The sequence below is a fragment of the Rhamphochromis sp. 'chilingali' genome (genome assembly GCF_963969265.1).
Source record: "Rhamphochromis sp. 'chilingali' genome assembly, chromosome: 4".
Lineage (NCBI taxonomy): Eukaryota > Metazoa > Chordata > Actinopteri > Cichliformes > Cichlidae > Rhamphochromis > Rhamphochromis sp. 'chilingali'.
The window spans coordinates 14,667,446-14,683,473 of record NC_137948.1 but is presented as its reverse complement, the minus strand read 5'-3'; the positions used below and the strand labels follow the sequence as shown (position 1 = coordinate 14,683,473).

General features: G+C 37.1%; 1 protein-coding gene across 2 annotated transcripts; it reads left to right on the top strand.

Annotated features, from left to right (window-relative positions):
* Positions 1-11,672: 11,672 nt before the first annotated feature.
* Positions 11,673-16,028, top strand: LOC308394715 (CD209 antigen-like protein A). Of its 2 annotated transcripts, none has more exons than XM_080879165.1 (6): positions 11,673-11,809; positions 13,201-13,290; positions 13,849-13,905; positions 14,762-14,904; positions 14,994-15,094; positions 15,221-16,028. In XM_080879165.1, the coding sequence occupies exons 1-6, from the start codon at positions 11,689-11,691 to the stop codon at positions 15,366-15,368; spliced, it is 660 nt and encodes a 219-aa protein (XP_080735291.1). In that variant the 5' UTR covers positions 11,673-11,688; the 3' UTR covers positions 15,369-16,028. The 2 variants fall into 2 exon arrangements, with proteins under 2 accessions (XP_080735291.1, XP_080735290.1); XM_080879164.1 differs by having other exon boundaries at positions 14,759-14,904.

The window sequence follows — 16,028 nt, the reverse complement described above, 5'->3', positions numbered from 1 at the left end:
AAATATTCTGTCAGCAAACTGTATTCAGATATTTCCCTTGTTGCATATGCCCCACAGCCAAAATTGATTAAAGCTGATAACTTAGAGAGAAATGACATTGCTTAAAGAATTTCTTAAAGAAAATTAAAATCCAAACTGGCAGCTGATTCCACAGAAGAGGGCCCTGAAAAGTTCTGCCTCCCATTCTACTTTTAAATATCCTATAGGATGCACAAGTAAGCCCTTAGCGTGAGATTGAAGTGCTTGATTTTGGTTGGTCTATGGTCTTTGAAGTCTTTAAGATACACTATGATAGACACAAGTTTGGTAGAAATTTAATAATTGTTTTGCCTCCCTTTGTCTGGTTTCCATTAACCCCTGAGTGCTGCTCAGACGGCGTGGCTCAGAGCTTTTGTTCAGCGCTCTTTTTGTTTGAAAAGATGTACAAATGACATGTAAAAGATATTTCTTCATAAGGAAAAATTTGAAAAGAAAACAGACAAGACTGTCTTCAAAAAGGTGAACAAAGTCAAACAGCTGTTCAAACAAATTCAGTTCAGTTTGATTTATATTGTAGTATGAACAGTGCATCACACACACACACACACACACACACACACACACACACACACACACACACACACACACACACACACACACACACACACACTGCTTTGATGCAGCTGCAACCTGTGGGCAGAGCACAAATAAAGTGGCCTATTATTATTTCATCCCACCAGACCTTCATTTCCTGTTAAAGAGAATCACACTTTTTCACACAGTTCTCAAAACTTTGTTAATCTCAAGTTCCTGTTCAGGTTGTAACTGAACCACAGCACAGAATAACATCATGGATGACATTTATTTAAACAACATAGCAATTAATCACAGAAAGCTAAAAGGGGACCTAAATTCCTCAGAAAATATTTATGTCACTTATGATGATATCCAAACTGTGGAGATGAACAGGACTGGACTTTCACCTGCATTCACAGGTAATAAACAAATAATTTGACACTGTTACAATTTTATGCACAAACACAGGCAACTTTACTAAACAAAAAAAAACCCATTCTTTTACCTGTTTTAGCAATTTTGTATTTTGATGAATGAGAATTGACTGACCTGACTGAATAACGCTTGCTTTTGGCTACAATGTACAGTGGGGCAAAAAAGTATTTAGTCAGCCACCGATTGTGCAAGTTCCCCCACTTAAAATGATGACAGAGGTCAGTAATTTGCACCAGAGGTACACTTCAACTGTTAGAGACAGAATGTGAAAAAAAAATCCATGAATTCACATGGTAGGATTTGTAAAGAATTTATTCGTAAATCAGGGTGGAAAATAAGTATTTGGTCACCTCAAACAAGGAAAATCTCTGGCTCTCACAGACCTGTAACGTCTTCTGTAAGAAGCTTTTCTGTCCCCCACTCGTTACCTGTATGAATGGCACCTGTTTGAACTCATCATCTGTATAAAAGACACCTGTCCACAGCCTCAAACAGTCAGACTCCAAACTCCGCCATGGCCAAGACCAAAGAGCTTTCGAAGGACACCAGGAAAAGTATTGTAGACCTGCACCAGACTGGGAAGAGTGAATCTACAATAGGCAAGCAGCTGGGTGTGAAAAAATCAACTGTGGGAGCAATCATCAGAAAATGGAAGACATACAAGACCACTGATAATCTCCCTCGATCTGGGGCTCCACGCAAGATCTCATCCCGTGGGGTCAAAATGATCATGAGAACGGTGAGCAAAGATCCCAGAACCACACGGGGGGACCTGGTGAATGACCTGCAGAGAGCTGGGACCAAAGTAACAAAGGTCACCATCAGTAACACACTACAACGGCAGGGAATCAAATCCCGCAGTGCCAGACGTGTTCCGCTGCTGAAGCCAGTGCATGTCCAGGCCCGTCTGAAGTTTGCCAGAGAGCACATGGATGATACAGCAGAGGATTGGGAGAATGTCATGTGGTCAGATGAAACCAAAGTAGAACTTTTTGGTATAAACTCAACTCGTCGTGTTTGGAGGAAGAAGAATACTGAGTTGCATCCCAAGAACACCATACCTACTGTGAAGCATGGGGGTGGAAACATCATGCTATGGGGCTGTTTTTCTGCCAAGGGGACAGGACGACTGATCCGTGTTAAAGACAGAATGAATGGGGCCATGTATCGTGAGATTTTGAGCCAAAACCTCCTTCCATCAGTGAGAACTTTGAAGATGAAACGAGGCTGGGTCTTCCAACATGACAATGATCCAAAACACACCGCCCGGGCAACAAAGGAGTGGCTCCGTAAGAAGCATTTGAAAGTCCTGGAGTGGCCTAGCCAGTCTCCAGACCTCAACCCCATAGAAAATCTGTGGCGGGAGTTGAAAGTCCGTGTTCCAAAACATCACTGCTCTCGAGAAGATCTGCATGCAGGAATGGGCCAAAATACCAGCTACTGTGTGTGCAAACCTGGTAAAGACCTATAGTAAACGTTTGACCTCTGTTATTGCCAACAAAGGTTATGTTATAAAATATTGAGTTGTATTTTTGTTATTGACCAAATACTTATTTTCCACCCTGATTTACGAATAAGTTCTTTACAAATCCTACCATGTGGATTCATGGATTTTTTTTTCACATTCTGTCTCTCACAGTTGAAGTGTACCTCTGGTGCAAATTACTGACCTCTGTCATCATTTTAAGTGGGGGAACTTGCACAATCGGTGGCTGACTAAATACTTTTTTGCCCCACTGTAGCTTTCCATCACCAGTGTGTGAATGTGTGTGTGAATGGGTGGATGACTGAATGTGTAAAGCGCTTTGCGGTCCTTAAAGACTAGTAAAGCACTATATAAATACATACTGTTGTCTACAGTTCAAGCAACTATTGGCTGTATGTATGTCTCTGTGATCATAACTGATCTCATATCTCACAATACGCTAGCATTACTTACAGCAAGTGTCTAGTGGCTCCTGAAAGCTCCATCAGAAAGGATCTTTGTAAAGTTTCACTGCATCAGAGTTAAAATAATTATTAGACATGGATGAACTGTCTCAGACAAATGTTTCTGCGTTACTGTAAATGTGTTTTACTATAGTCTGTTCTGGTTTTGAGATCAGAATCTTAAGAGAACTTTCCTGACCCCCATCATCAACGCTGGTCAGTTATCCTAAAAAAGCAATGTAGCAAATGTAATGTAAATAACATAAGAGTTTTGGAAAATTAAAGCATTAAGTCTTTTATCATTCTGACAAAATATCAAAAAAGTATCACCCTGACTTAACTTAAACAATATCGAAGAGAGTTGTGTTTTTGCTATCATAGTAGGTGGGTAATGGATCAGAAATTAAAACTGGGTCATCGTGGTGATCTAGATTTTTAAAAATCAGGGAAACAAAGAAAATATAATTTATTATTTTTGTCTAAATGACAAAAGGACTGCAGTCTTCTTTGATAAGAAAGGGTCCCCTGTGATGGAGAGACCTGTACCTATCACATGGTAGCCGAAAACTTGACCAGAAAGTGGAATGAGTTGCAGACCAGTTACCGCAGCCTAACAATTGAACAACACCAGTTACAGACCATGCACAGTATTCTGAAAATGGAACGAGACCAGCTACAGAAAAGCTACAACAATATGGTGGAAGACAGAGGCCAGCTCCAAAAGAGACTTGAAGACATGACCAAAAATAGAGATGATCTTCAGAGAAAGTCTGTCGGTAATTATTGTTATTTCACCTCCATAAAAACAAAACAAGTTTTGGGGGGATATTTTGAAGTAAGTAAGGCACAAATGTTTTTTTTTCTCAGCACATTAATAATCCTATTAAGGTTTAGGAAAAATATCAGGAAAAGTAAGGTTCAGTGCATCCCAAATGACATCTTAAGTAAATCTTGGAGCTAAATGTGACTCAACAAAAGTTTGAAGTTTTGAAATAATAGAAATTTATTATCCAAAGCAGCACACATGCAGTGTTGGTTCCCCGTGTTTGATTTATACAGTATATGTCAAATCACCCAATTAAAACCACTACAAAAGAGCTGATATAATACTGTAATATCTCAGTTAAGACTGCATTTAATCACTTAATTCAGCTGACTTCTTCGCTCAGGCTGAGCTAATTCATGATGTGTCTGCTGTTTTTCATTTCTCTATTTTGTTGTTAAAAAACTGTCAAACAACTAAATGCAGAAGTGATTCCACTACTGACAGCTGCTAGAAATGACAAAAGCAGCATCAGGCCTCCTAACAGTGATGAGTTCACTGCAGAGATAAACTCATTTCACTCCACCTGCAGACATTCCTGTGTTTTTTTCTTCTTTCCTTTAACAGGTTGTCTGCGAGAATGGATGCACTTCAATGGTAGTTTATATTACATTTCTTCAAACAAGAAATCCTGGCAAGAAAGTAGAAATGATTGTCTCCAGAGAGGCGCTGATCTGGTGATTATCAACAGCAAAGAAGAACAGGTGATTTTCTAAATGTGGTTTCTGTCTATATGTGTGTTGTATATATGTTATATATATGTTATATATATGTTATATACTACATATATATATATATATATATATATAACGTATATATATTTCTTTGTCTCAACAAGGAATTCACAAGAAATTTTCAAAAGCTGATGTGGATAGGATTGACTGACAGTGAGAAAGAGGGGATCTGGAAATGGGTGGATGGGTCTCTGCTTGTTACAAGGTTTTACTTTTTTCTTATTGTGCTGCACCACAAGATAAGTTAAGTTAAGTCTATCAAGTCTTAAAATCATTTATATACGACCTTGTGTCGGTGAGTGCAATGTAAAGAGAAATTACAAAAAGATCTTCATGTCTTCTCTCTTCTCTTCACTCTAAAAAGAACATGTCAACATGGCTTAGGCCTGCAAAGTTCAACAAATCACAGAACTTCTGGAATGTGCTGTCTCAGTCAAAGTCAGAATTTCAACTAGACTGCGTTTAAACAAATGGCCAAAAAACACAGCAAACTGAAGCAGCATTGTGAAAAAGAGTGGACTAAAATTCTTCTGCAACGATGTCAAACAGAAAGAACTTAACGTTACTGCTGCTAAACATAGTTAAACAAGATTCTGAGTCATGCGGTGTGCTTACTTCTTCACATACTGCTTCTATATTTTGGCTTAAGGTTTGTTAAATAAATTGTCACAAACATCTGAATGGCATACACATTAATTTGTGAGGACTGAAGAACAGGATGTAGGAGGCAGAAGTTAAAGCCAATGTAAGTATTTAATGTCATTAAGTCCAAACGTTACAAAGTTCAAATCCAAAATTTCTGAATTAAGAAAAATATGGATACAACATGATGGCTTGATGTGTTTTAGAAGAGATTTCACAAAATGATTTGACAAACAGGAAAAATATTGCAGTCTTATAGCAACATAATTTTTGATATCAAAATATCTGAATATTTTTTTTGTACAGATCCCATTAACGACTACAACTTTGTTTACTAAATCATCATTTTTTTCAATTCACTTTATATACTGCCATTTCACAACAGTCACCTCAAGTGCTTTATCCTGTAACGTAAACTTCCTAAAATATTTAAAAGAAACCCCAACAGTTACCATATCAGCAAATGATTGATTAAGTACGGAGTGGTGTATGAACCCACAGGGAGTGAAAAGAGACGTGTAAAGAAGAAACACTCAGTGAATCACTGAAGTCCCCCCAGCAGCCCAAGAGTAATGCAGCATAACTAAGGATACAGGGTCACCTGATTCAGCCCTGACAATAAGTTTAATCAAAAAGAAAAGTTTCAAGCCTAATCTTAAAGAGAGAGTGTGTCTTTTGCATTGTTTTTTGTTTTTTGAAATATTGTATTTTGTTTGTGTTTCAGCTACTGGGCTACTTTTGAGCCAAATGGTTTTCCACAAAGAGATGAGGACTGTGCAGAAATAAAGAACTTTCATTTCCCAAACAACTGGAATGATGAATCATGTGACCTTGAGAGAGTCTGGATCTGTGAGAAGAAACTGGCTACATAAATCAGCATCCAAACTCATCACACAGTGATAGAAAACAGAAAAGAAGTTCATGAAATGTATATGACTGATCCTGCTCACTGTTCCCTACAGTATAAGCTTTGCATTAAAAGTCCTTATTATCACTTCCTTGTACATGACAGTGTGTGATATAAAGAATCTCTATATTCTGTATATCTGTATATAGTATATCCCAAATATATTTAGGAAGTATGCATACTTCCACAGTAGCAGTCATGTACAGGTGATCAAATGCATTGGATTACCTGATGATCAGTAATTGTGAGTACCAAACTGCATTACAGTTTGGTACAGAAGCTGCTCTGCCAGCAGCCAGAAATCACTACAGAGGCTGGTGAAAGCAGCAGAGCACATCACTGGCTTGAGGATTCCTGCCATTCAGGACATCTATCTCCAGTGCTGCCTCTGCAAAGCACACAGCATCATCAAGGACCACAGCCACCCAGCACATCAGCTGTTCTCCTTGCTACCATCTGGCAGACGTTACAGGAGTCTGTCTGCTCGGACTACGAGACTTAAAAACATATTTGACCATTAAGCCATACGACACCTCAACCACAACACTTAAACAGACACACACACTCCACAGATGCACTGAGAATCTGTCCTACAGTTTCACAAGTACATTGTACACTCTGCACTGGTCACTTCATTCTTATTAGTATTCAAACAGATAAAAACCTTACTCTGTGCAATACTGTACTAACTGCCACTCAAAATTTTGTACTATTCAGTTTGTACTGCTGCTCACTCCTGCCACTTTATCTCATGTGCAATATCCCATTTGCTTTCTTTTTAAACTACAGAAGTCTCTTTAAATGGCCACATGATGGTGCTGCTGTATTGGCTCAAAAAGATTCGGTTAACTCCACCAAAGTTTAAATATTTAAATTACACATCACATAAAAATGACATAGTAAAAGATTACCTGGTCCTAAGCAAGTCTTAAAATTCTATGAATACAACCTTACAGCTGCAACAGAAATCAATGTTAAGAGAAACAGCGGGAATAGTATCTTTACATTGTAAGGTAAAGAGCCTGCAATGATACAGGATTCTTAATTCACTAATTCGTTTTTTGTATAGAGCATTGTACATCTGAACAAAATGTCTTTTTTGGGTGGTTTATCTTGTTCTCTCTCTTGATTTTGTTTTACACAGTGGAGAAGTATTTTCCTCATCGTGCTTGCATATTTGTGGACCTGAAGAGAGCGTTGCTGACTACAGACAACTACAGACAGTTGCAGTGCGAGCGTATGTGTAGAAATGTGGTGGGTTTTGATGTTTCTTATACTCCCCACAGTAAATAAACAACCAGAGATCAGATCGCCGGGGTCCTTCATTCATGCACTTAGCCTTGCGGGAACTACAAGAGGGCGGGCCCTGACAGGGTAGACTGGTCCCTTGATTTAGTTTCTGTCATAGGGGTTGAATCTTGGTCAGACCCCTTACCCAGGACCAATTTGCCTTGGGAAGACCCAGCAGGCCAAGAGGCTCTGTCATTTTCAGGAGGGCATAATGCTGCTAAAATACTTAGTAAGTGATACAATTCAACAGTTCTTGATGTTTATGTATAAAAGAGGCAAATCTGAGTTGGACCTGGAACAAACCAGTTACAAAGACCTGGAAGAAGAACTTAACCAGTTAAAAAACAGTTATAATGATCTGGCTAAAGTGCGAGAGCAGCTACAACAAAAACTTGAGATCATAAGGACAAATGAGCTTCCGAGTAAGTTATATATTTCTTTGTTCTTGTTGGGTTAACGTCATCACTGAAAGTGATCTGTACATACCTACGTTTAGCCATCAGCAGAAGGGCTACAGTGTTTGCATGCATGTAATGTTTGCAGCTGTTGTAAATGCTGTAAGTCTAAAAGATGACCTTTGACACTTTTTTCCTCTAGCCTACAAAAGGCCATCTTAACATTAATGTATCACCAACGGTCTTAATGCAAAATATGACAACTGTCGATCAAAAAACTATTGCAGTGACAAAAATCTCACTACCATAAACTCGTAAGAGTCTATCAAGGTTCTCTGAATTGTGTACAGTATGTTCAAACCTGCACAGTGACATTTGTTCCAGATTTTTTTTTATTAGTGTTGCTTAAAATACAACTTACACTTATCATTTTTAATGAAATAAAGTAGTTCCCTCTAAAAGTCAGAGTCACAATACACCTTTGAATCCATGAGTAAAAACGTTGTGCATTATTTTTGTCCTCCTCTGGAGATCATGAAGGTGAATGCAAAATCCAGTATATCCAGTTTGCTGACAGTTAAAATATTTCACTCTAAGCTTAAACTTCATACACTATTTGTTAACTTTATTTCCCATTATTATTAGTGCAAAATATATTTCACTAGAACATTGTCCTTTTATCAATTTTTTCCGGTCACAGCTACTGGTACCATCCACAGCCTGACAATGGAGGAGGCGAACATATCGAAGAGGATTGTGCCAAGTTACTAAATTACAACAGTGATATGTTACTCAAATGGAACGACATACTTGCTTAAAAACTAGTCACTGGATTTGTGAAACTGCCTTACTGTCTTGACAAATGTCTTAATGTTATTTTTCAAAAATATAAAATCTCTTACCACTGTCACAGAGATGATACCCTGTTTCTCTTTCAAGTACAATCAACATTCAGACCTTCGCTGCATTGTACACATAATCTGTCCAAAATATGTTTAAATCCATCAAACAAAAAAAAAGTACTACACAGTTCAGCATGAAGCACTTTACTTTAAGCTGGAAGAAGCAGGCCATGTGACATGTCATCATGTATCATACTGTATCGCCCAAAAGTATTTAATACAACTTTAGTCTTTTTGCAATATATCAAATATATTGTTGTTCATTTTATTTTTTCCCATGTTTCCATGTATGTATTTGTTTTTGTTTCATCTATTTAGATATAATGCTATTTGAATGAAAGTTTCACGGCGGGGTTTGCCGGTGTGTTTGAAAACCGGACCCAAAAGCAGATGGTTAGAGAGGAAGTAACTAGTTCACTTCCCTCCACTGTGAAAGACTGCGCTGAGAAGACGCACCGCAGCTCAACTCTGTGAGAGAACAAAAAGAAAATCACAGACAAGACAATGATGGAAATGTGTCAGTGGCATTTACTGTACTATGAATATAAATCATGTATTCTATTTAGATGTTTAAACTGTACATTGTACTTGCATATCAGACTAGACTGAAGCTGAAACTAGGATCATACTGTGCAAATAACTCTAGTGACTCCTAGTGCTAGTTTCAGAAAAGACACTCTATGGCCTAAAATACTAGACATTTTAATTAATTCACATTTGCTCTTCTAAACTGCCTGATCAAATACATTAACTTAATACAATATTTTAAAAAGTTTTAAACGTTTATTTCTTGTACCCTTTCTTCACAGTGGCAAAATTGGAATTAATACTGTTATCAAATACATAAATACCTGTTTAGTAATTGATTCTGAAATACAATTAGCAATATGCACCAGGAGTCATTGCATGAAAAATCCTGGGACATTTGTATAATAAGGAACTATTTTTGTATTTTTTAAAAACCCTTCAATTTTTAGACACAAACCCCCAAATTTCCCGTAATCAACCTGTGGGCAACAACAGAAAAATTTTTTTAAAAAATTTATAACGTTTCATTTCAAGCCTGTCCCTCTCATCCTTAAGTCTTGTTATGTTGTTTAGGATGCAAACTGAATGTTGCATCCTCAATCTAAGCGTTAAAGCATGTCTTGCTTTGGAGATAATTGCAACTCACAACCTTTTTGCATGTACTATTTCTTTGTCTTCGTTATACCTTTGCAGTCTTTTTCACAGTCATGCTCAAGGAAACTTGAACATGTGCACCTGAGCCCAGTGTGACTGTTGGAGTTGCACAGTTGATGATGTGTGTTACATCAGTCTGTTACCTATACACTTCCACTTCCAAATAATGCAACATCAACCATTAGGTAATTGGTTTTCACTGTCAATGTTGACACTAAATTCAAATGTAAAATGAGTCTTTTGCTGTTTCACACTTTGGGTTCTAGTGATCAGCTGAGTTTTGTGATTTGATTCATGATTAATCGTAGTATTCGTAGGGTTCATTTTCTTTCCTGTCAGTTTTGTTTCCTGTCTAGCTCTCCCTGATTGTCTGATGCTTTTAGCCTTCAATGTTCACTTTTTAAAACTTCATCCCTGGCTGTTTGTGCCTCTGTAAATTATCTGAGATAATCATTTGGAAAACTGAACTTTTACCACACTCTGTTGCTTCATCAGGAAGATTACGTAGTCTCAGCTTTGTCATCCATCACTGCGAGTTATGCAATGTTGGAAATTTTGGTTTGTCACCTCAAGCATTACCATTCAAAACATTTTTATTGTTGCTATTCTTTTCCCACATGGCTGCATGACTAAGAAGAAAAATCTTTGCCATTTATTTATTTATTCTGCGGCCTCACAACCTTTTTTAACCACAACATTTTTACTGCCGTCGATGGTACTGTTAGTAAATGGCATCTACAATTCTGCAAACAAACATTTTAATAAATGACCTTGTGTTTCTAGTTTTAAAAGACTTAAGTACATTAATATTAAAATGACTTGCTAAATATTATCATGTTTAACAAAACGAGTAAATGCTGTCCTTAATTATAATTTGTATGGTCTTAATTTATCGCATATTATTTGTCATTATGCTGAATTGGGCTTTTCACAATATCAGGTTTCACTGCAATTAAGATATCGCTATGTGTCTGAAAAATATAAAATATAAATGCTATGAGCCACACAGAGGTTGGTTTAGATTTGATTGGGCAATATATTGTCGTAATAAAAATTAACCAGTGGGCTGCTATCAGTGCTTGTAGGGCCAGTGCACAGTTGCCCTTCAAGCCAGCCTGTAGCCTGTATAATTCCAGGCTATAGGCTGGCTTGTAGCCTGTAAAAAGTGCAAAATATATATAATGACTCATTCAATTCAGTTTTATTTATATATACCAAATTACCAGTCCAACCCTATTTATGGGTTACTTTAAAAAAAAAGGAAGAAGGTTCACAAGGTATTACAGGAAGCAAAGGAATTGATTAAATAAAAGAGAAAACAGCTGCACTTTAAAGGCTCGAGGTACAATTCTGCATAAATTATTCATAAGCAATCCATAAAGGTTAGTTATAAATATATTTAAAATAGATTAAATCACTGAGTCCTCCAAATTTGACCACCACCTCATCCACACTGGATCAAACTCCTATGGTTCCTCCCGTCGATTGTGGATGCAAAGCAGGGCTGGCCCATGTGCCCTGGCTGATCATCATCGGGAAAGGCCAGACTACCAGACCCACTACCACTGTTGCCTTTTCCATAGTGTTCTAAAGAACTGCTTTTAGCATTAGTTTTCCTTGGGAGACCCTATACTACAGACAAACTGCCACCTGCAACAAATCACTATTAACTATGGCAGACAAATCCCCCCCACCCCCAATAGAATTACTGGTTTTGGAACACTGGGTGTTCCCCCAGAGGAACTGGTCCATTGGAAGTGGGGGGTGAAGGGTAAAACCTATGTAATACTGAGCAAAGTGAAGGACAGAAAGAGGAAACAAGCAAACAGAAAAGTATAAAAGAAGAAGTGGATTCTACATCATCACTGACACTCTCCAGGCAGTTGTTTAAAAGATGGCAAGAGTTGCCCATAGAGAGCAACTAGAGATTACTATGGATTATGCAAATCTGCCTGATGTGTCAGACAGAAGTCGCTCTAATAAACACAGCCAAGGGGCTGCTGCTGCTGCACCAGGTAAGAAATAAATCATTTTGATTTTTTCTTTAATAGCAACGAAAAAAACACATTTTTAAAGGTATATTTTAAATGAAGCAATAATTGATGTACACGTGTTACTGATGTATACATAATTTGCATTGAAAACTCTTACTGATTTTGCTGTTTTGTGAGCTAATAATGAGCTTTTCTCTCTTCTGTATTTATTTGGGCAGCACGGTGGTTAGCACTGTTGCCTCATAGCAAGAAGGTCCTGAGCTCAATTCCACCATCAGGCTGGGGTCTTTCTATGTGGAGTTTACATGTTCATCCCGTGTTTGCGTGGGTACTCAGGCTTCCTCCCACAGTCAAAAGACATGTAGTTAGTGGGAATAGGTTAATTAGAAAAACTACATTGCCGATAGATGTAAATGTGAGCACAAATCGTTGTCTCTGTCTATGTGTCTATGTGCGACATACTGGCGATCTGTCCAGGGTGTACCATGCCTCTTGCCCCAAGACAGCTTGGATAGGCTCCAGTGAACCCCTGCGACCCTGAAAAAGGACGAGCAGAAGTGAATGGGTGGACCCAAAACCTCGAATTCCTAGAACTCAACTTTTTTTGAATGAATGAAGAAGTCAGTGCCACCAAAATGAGAAAAAAACAGGAAATGTTTAGAAACTTTGGCAGAGTGACAGCAGAATGTAGAACTCTGTTCTCCATTTCTGTTTATATTAGTCAATTCCTACTCTACCAAACTATCATTTATGAACATAACTAACTGCTATTGTGCATCGAAGTGAATTCTAATTTAATGGGTATTTTAAAAAAACAAAGACATAAGTTCTCATGTACAGTAATGCTGGGGGTGGAGAGTGAACCAGGGTATGGGATGTATAGCTATATACAGAGCAATTGAGTAAACAACAAAAAATATTTTCACAGAACTGCACAGAAAAAAAATGTAGACCATCAATACTACAAAAGCATAAGCATACAGAAACTTGCATCGAAGGCGCTCGTGGGTTACAGGGAAAGAAGTGCCATGCTGTGTCCATCTTCTGCATTCTGTTCTCTCTTTCCTTTGCAAAACCATTACACATTCTTACTCCACCATGCTCGCAAATTGATGTAACTGTTTCAAGTTTTACAGTTGTTTTTACATAACTAATCCCCATAATTTTCAACTAAAATGCTTTTACCAGGATCATCGTCCACATAAAGAAAATTCATTTAAAATAACTTTCCAAACAATCATTGTTTATACTGCATATTCGCCTAATATTTAAATGAAAACATGGAAATGCAGATATCTTTCAGTTTTGTGAGTTTGTCAGGTTTCGATGAGTAAGGTTAGCCCAAAAATTCTGCAGACCTGTTTCTTTAAAGAGGCTACTTAAAGAGGACTTTTTATATGGTTGTGTTGCAGGGAGAAAACTAGCCAGACTGGTTGCTGTTAGCTTTGGACTCCTGTGTATCCTCCAAGCTGCCATCAACATCTCCCTACGTTTTGCTTTCTGTAAGTAGCGTAATTAAACGTTTAAACACTTTTTTTACAAATCAGATATTGGAACAGAGTACTGCCCTAGTTTAGTTTTGTTGTTGTTGTTGTTGTTGTTGTTGTTGTTGTTGTTGTTGTTGTTGTTGTTTTATCACTGTGTACATCATTGATTAATGACAAGATGAAACATTTGTAGTCCTGTGTCTAGTTTTCATTTAGCTCACTAATACTGAGGGCAAGGAATTGTAATATGTACTGCTAGAATTAATAGTTGTTTGACATTCAGACAGAGAAAAAAGATTTGGGGAAGTTTAGATTCAAAAACATCAAGTCAAAATGCAACCAAAGAACCCCTAAAGATTGCGTTAGAAAAAGAAAGGGACTTTCCAGTTAAAGTCATGTTTCAGTTTTTGAGTACCAAAAAACTCAAAATAAAGCCATAGTCATGAGGTACTTACATTTCGCTGTGACACAAAATGTTTTCCAGTATCGGTTTGAAGAAAAAGTAATTTTAGGCTTTTTTTGTAGGGAGGGCTTGTCTTACATTCTGTTGACAACATGTTTCTGCTTTTGCAGACAGTAAAACATCATGTATTAAGACAGTGGAGACCGAAGAGCTGAAAAACCTCACTGGTAAGCATGAGTTTGTAAACTTTGTAAAGAGGCCTTTCATACACATATATGTATATATACTAAGGGTTAATAATATCAACACTTTGGTATACCTGGGTATCATGTAGGATATATTACAATAAATGAGTCTTTTTTATGGCTAATCAAATTAATGCAACATTCTCAAGCTGTAAATGATATTTACATTCAAATGGTTACAGCAGGATTTTGTTCTGTGGTAGGCGGCATGATTTTATTCACCATCTAGACTTAAATGAAAATTTACACCAACTTAAACTTAACATGTTACAGCGTTTTACAGCTCACTTTTTGTATTTGACTATTTTTACCCTTGCAAGGCCCTTCCTCATTAGCAAACATTGTGTAAGTGCTGTAAGCAAGACTTACAATACTTAAAGGAGATCTATTTAGCTCATGTCCAGCTTTATAATTCTTATTCTTGGACTCTGCTTAAATTGCTGTGCTTTTCGCAGTCTATAATACCTCTTAGGCCTCTTATGTTCAGCATTCTTGCGGCCTCTTGGTTTATCTTTTATTTAAAAAACAAACACTTTCCCTTTTAAGAAGACTCAAAGCATTTGAACTGTGACCACAAAGGCCCTGGGTTGACCTTATTAGGAATATCATCTCTAAATGACAACATACTGATCACAGCAAATTAATAAATAAACAAATAAATAAAGCAAAGACTGCCTCTGAAGTCTGATAATTTTGCTTAAAGAGATTTTTTACATAAGCTGACTATTTAAAATGTTCTAATTTTTAACAGGAGCCGAACTTTAGAATAAAACTGTTAATGTAAATTTATGTGTTAATCTCTGAAATATTAAATGTTGTTTTTTTTCTCCAACAGCAGATCAATATTTTCAACAAGGATGGGTCTATTTCCGCCCAAGTTTCTATTATATTTCCTCTATTGCGAAATCCTGGAAAGACAGTAGAGACGACTGTTTACAGAGAGGTGCAGACCTGGCAATTATCAACACCAAAGAAGAGCAGGTTTGTGAATGTGACGTAATAATAATGGAAAGAAATTCATAAATACGTGATTAGTTCCATTAATTAATTATTTACTTTTGATTTGCTAGGACTTTACAAGAAACTTTAAAAAAGTCATGTGGATTGGATTAACTGAGACAGCCATGAAAGGGACATGGAAATGGGTGGATGGGACTCCACTGAGCAAAAGGTTTATACATTATTGTTTTATTCTACTTTAAGGAAGCTATTTGAATTTTCTAACTTTCTAACTTGTCCACATTATAGTGAGCTGCATGCATCCTGGATTAAATTCTCTGTTTTGTTTGTTTTTCAGTTACTGGGGACCTGATGAACCCAATGGTTTTGAAGGAAAAAATGAAGACTGTGTCGAAATAAATTTTTTTGATTTCGAAAACAGCTGGAATGACATACCATGTGAAAATCAAAACTTCTGGATCTGTGAAAAGAAACTGGTTTCTTAAGTAAGCCAGTAACATCGTGCAAATACACTTCCTCATCTGAAGGCTTAAAATCACATTTCATGTGCAAATGCCTAAAAGCTGTCTCACAATCCTTTGACTGCATACTGCATATGTGAGCAGTGATATTGCATATGTGCATATGAACATGTGATATTGATGAGATAGTTTTGCTGTTTTTCAAACTCACACACACAATTTGTGAAGTGCAGTAAGTTTGATCACACAGTTCAACATCTTAAATGACTAAAATAACTAACTACAAAGTCTGGTTGGTATGTTTAATTGTCTGCAATTTCTCTTTTTACATGTTGAATTTTCTTTGCTGCATAACAAGGACGACTTTAACAGCACTCTTACAAATACTCAGAACAAGAACTCACCGAAGATCTAAGAGTTGTAGATTGAAGTGGAAGATAGAAGTTGAGAAAGTCTCTCGGATCCATTTATAAAACAACTGCAGATTTCAAGATAATTGGTTCAAACAAATGTGTAAAAGTACAAGTTATTCCAAAGAGTAACCACTTTGCCAAGGTCTCAAAATAGACCTACACGCTCACATTTAAATGTGACAAAAATGCAAGGAACTAAGAAATCAGGAAGGGCACAAATTGTTTTTTCAAAGCACTGTATGTAACGGTCAATAAATGTATTTACCAATAA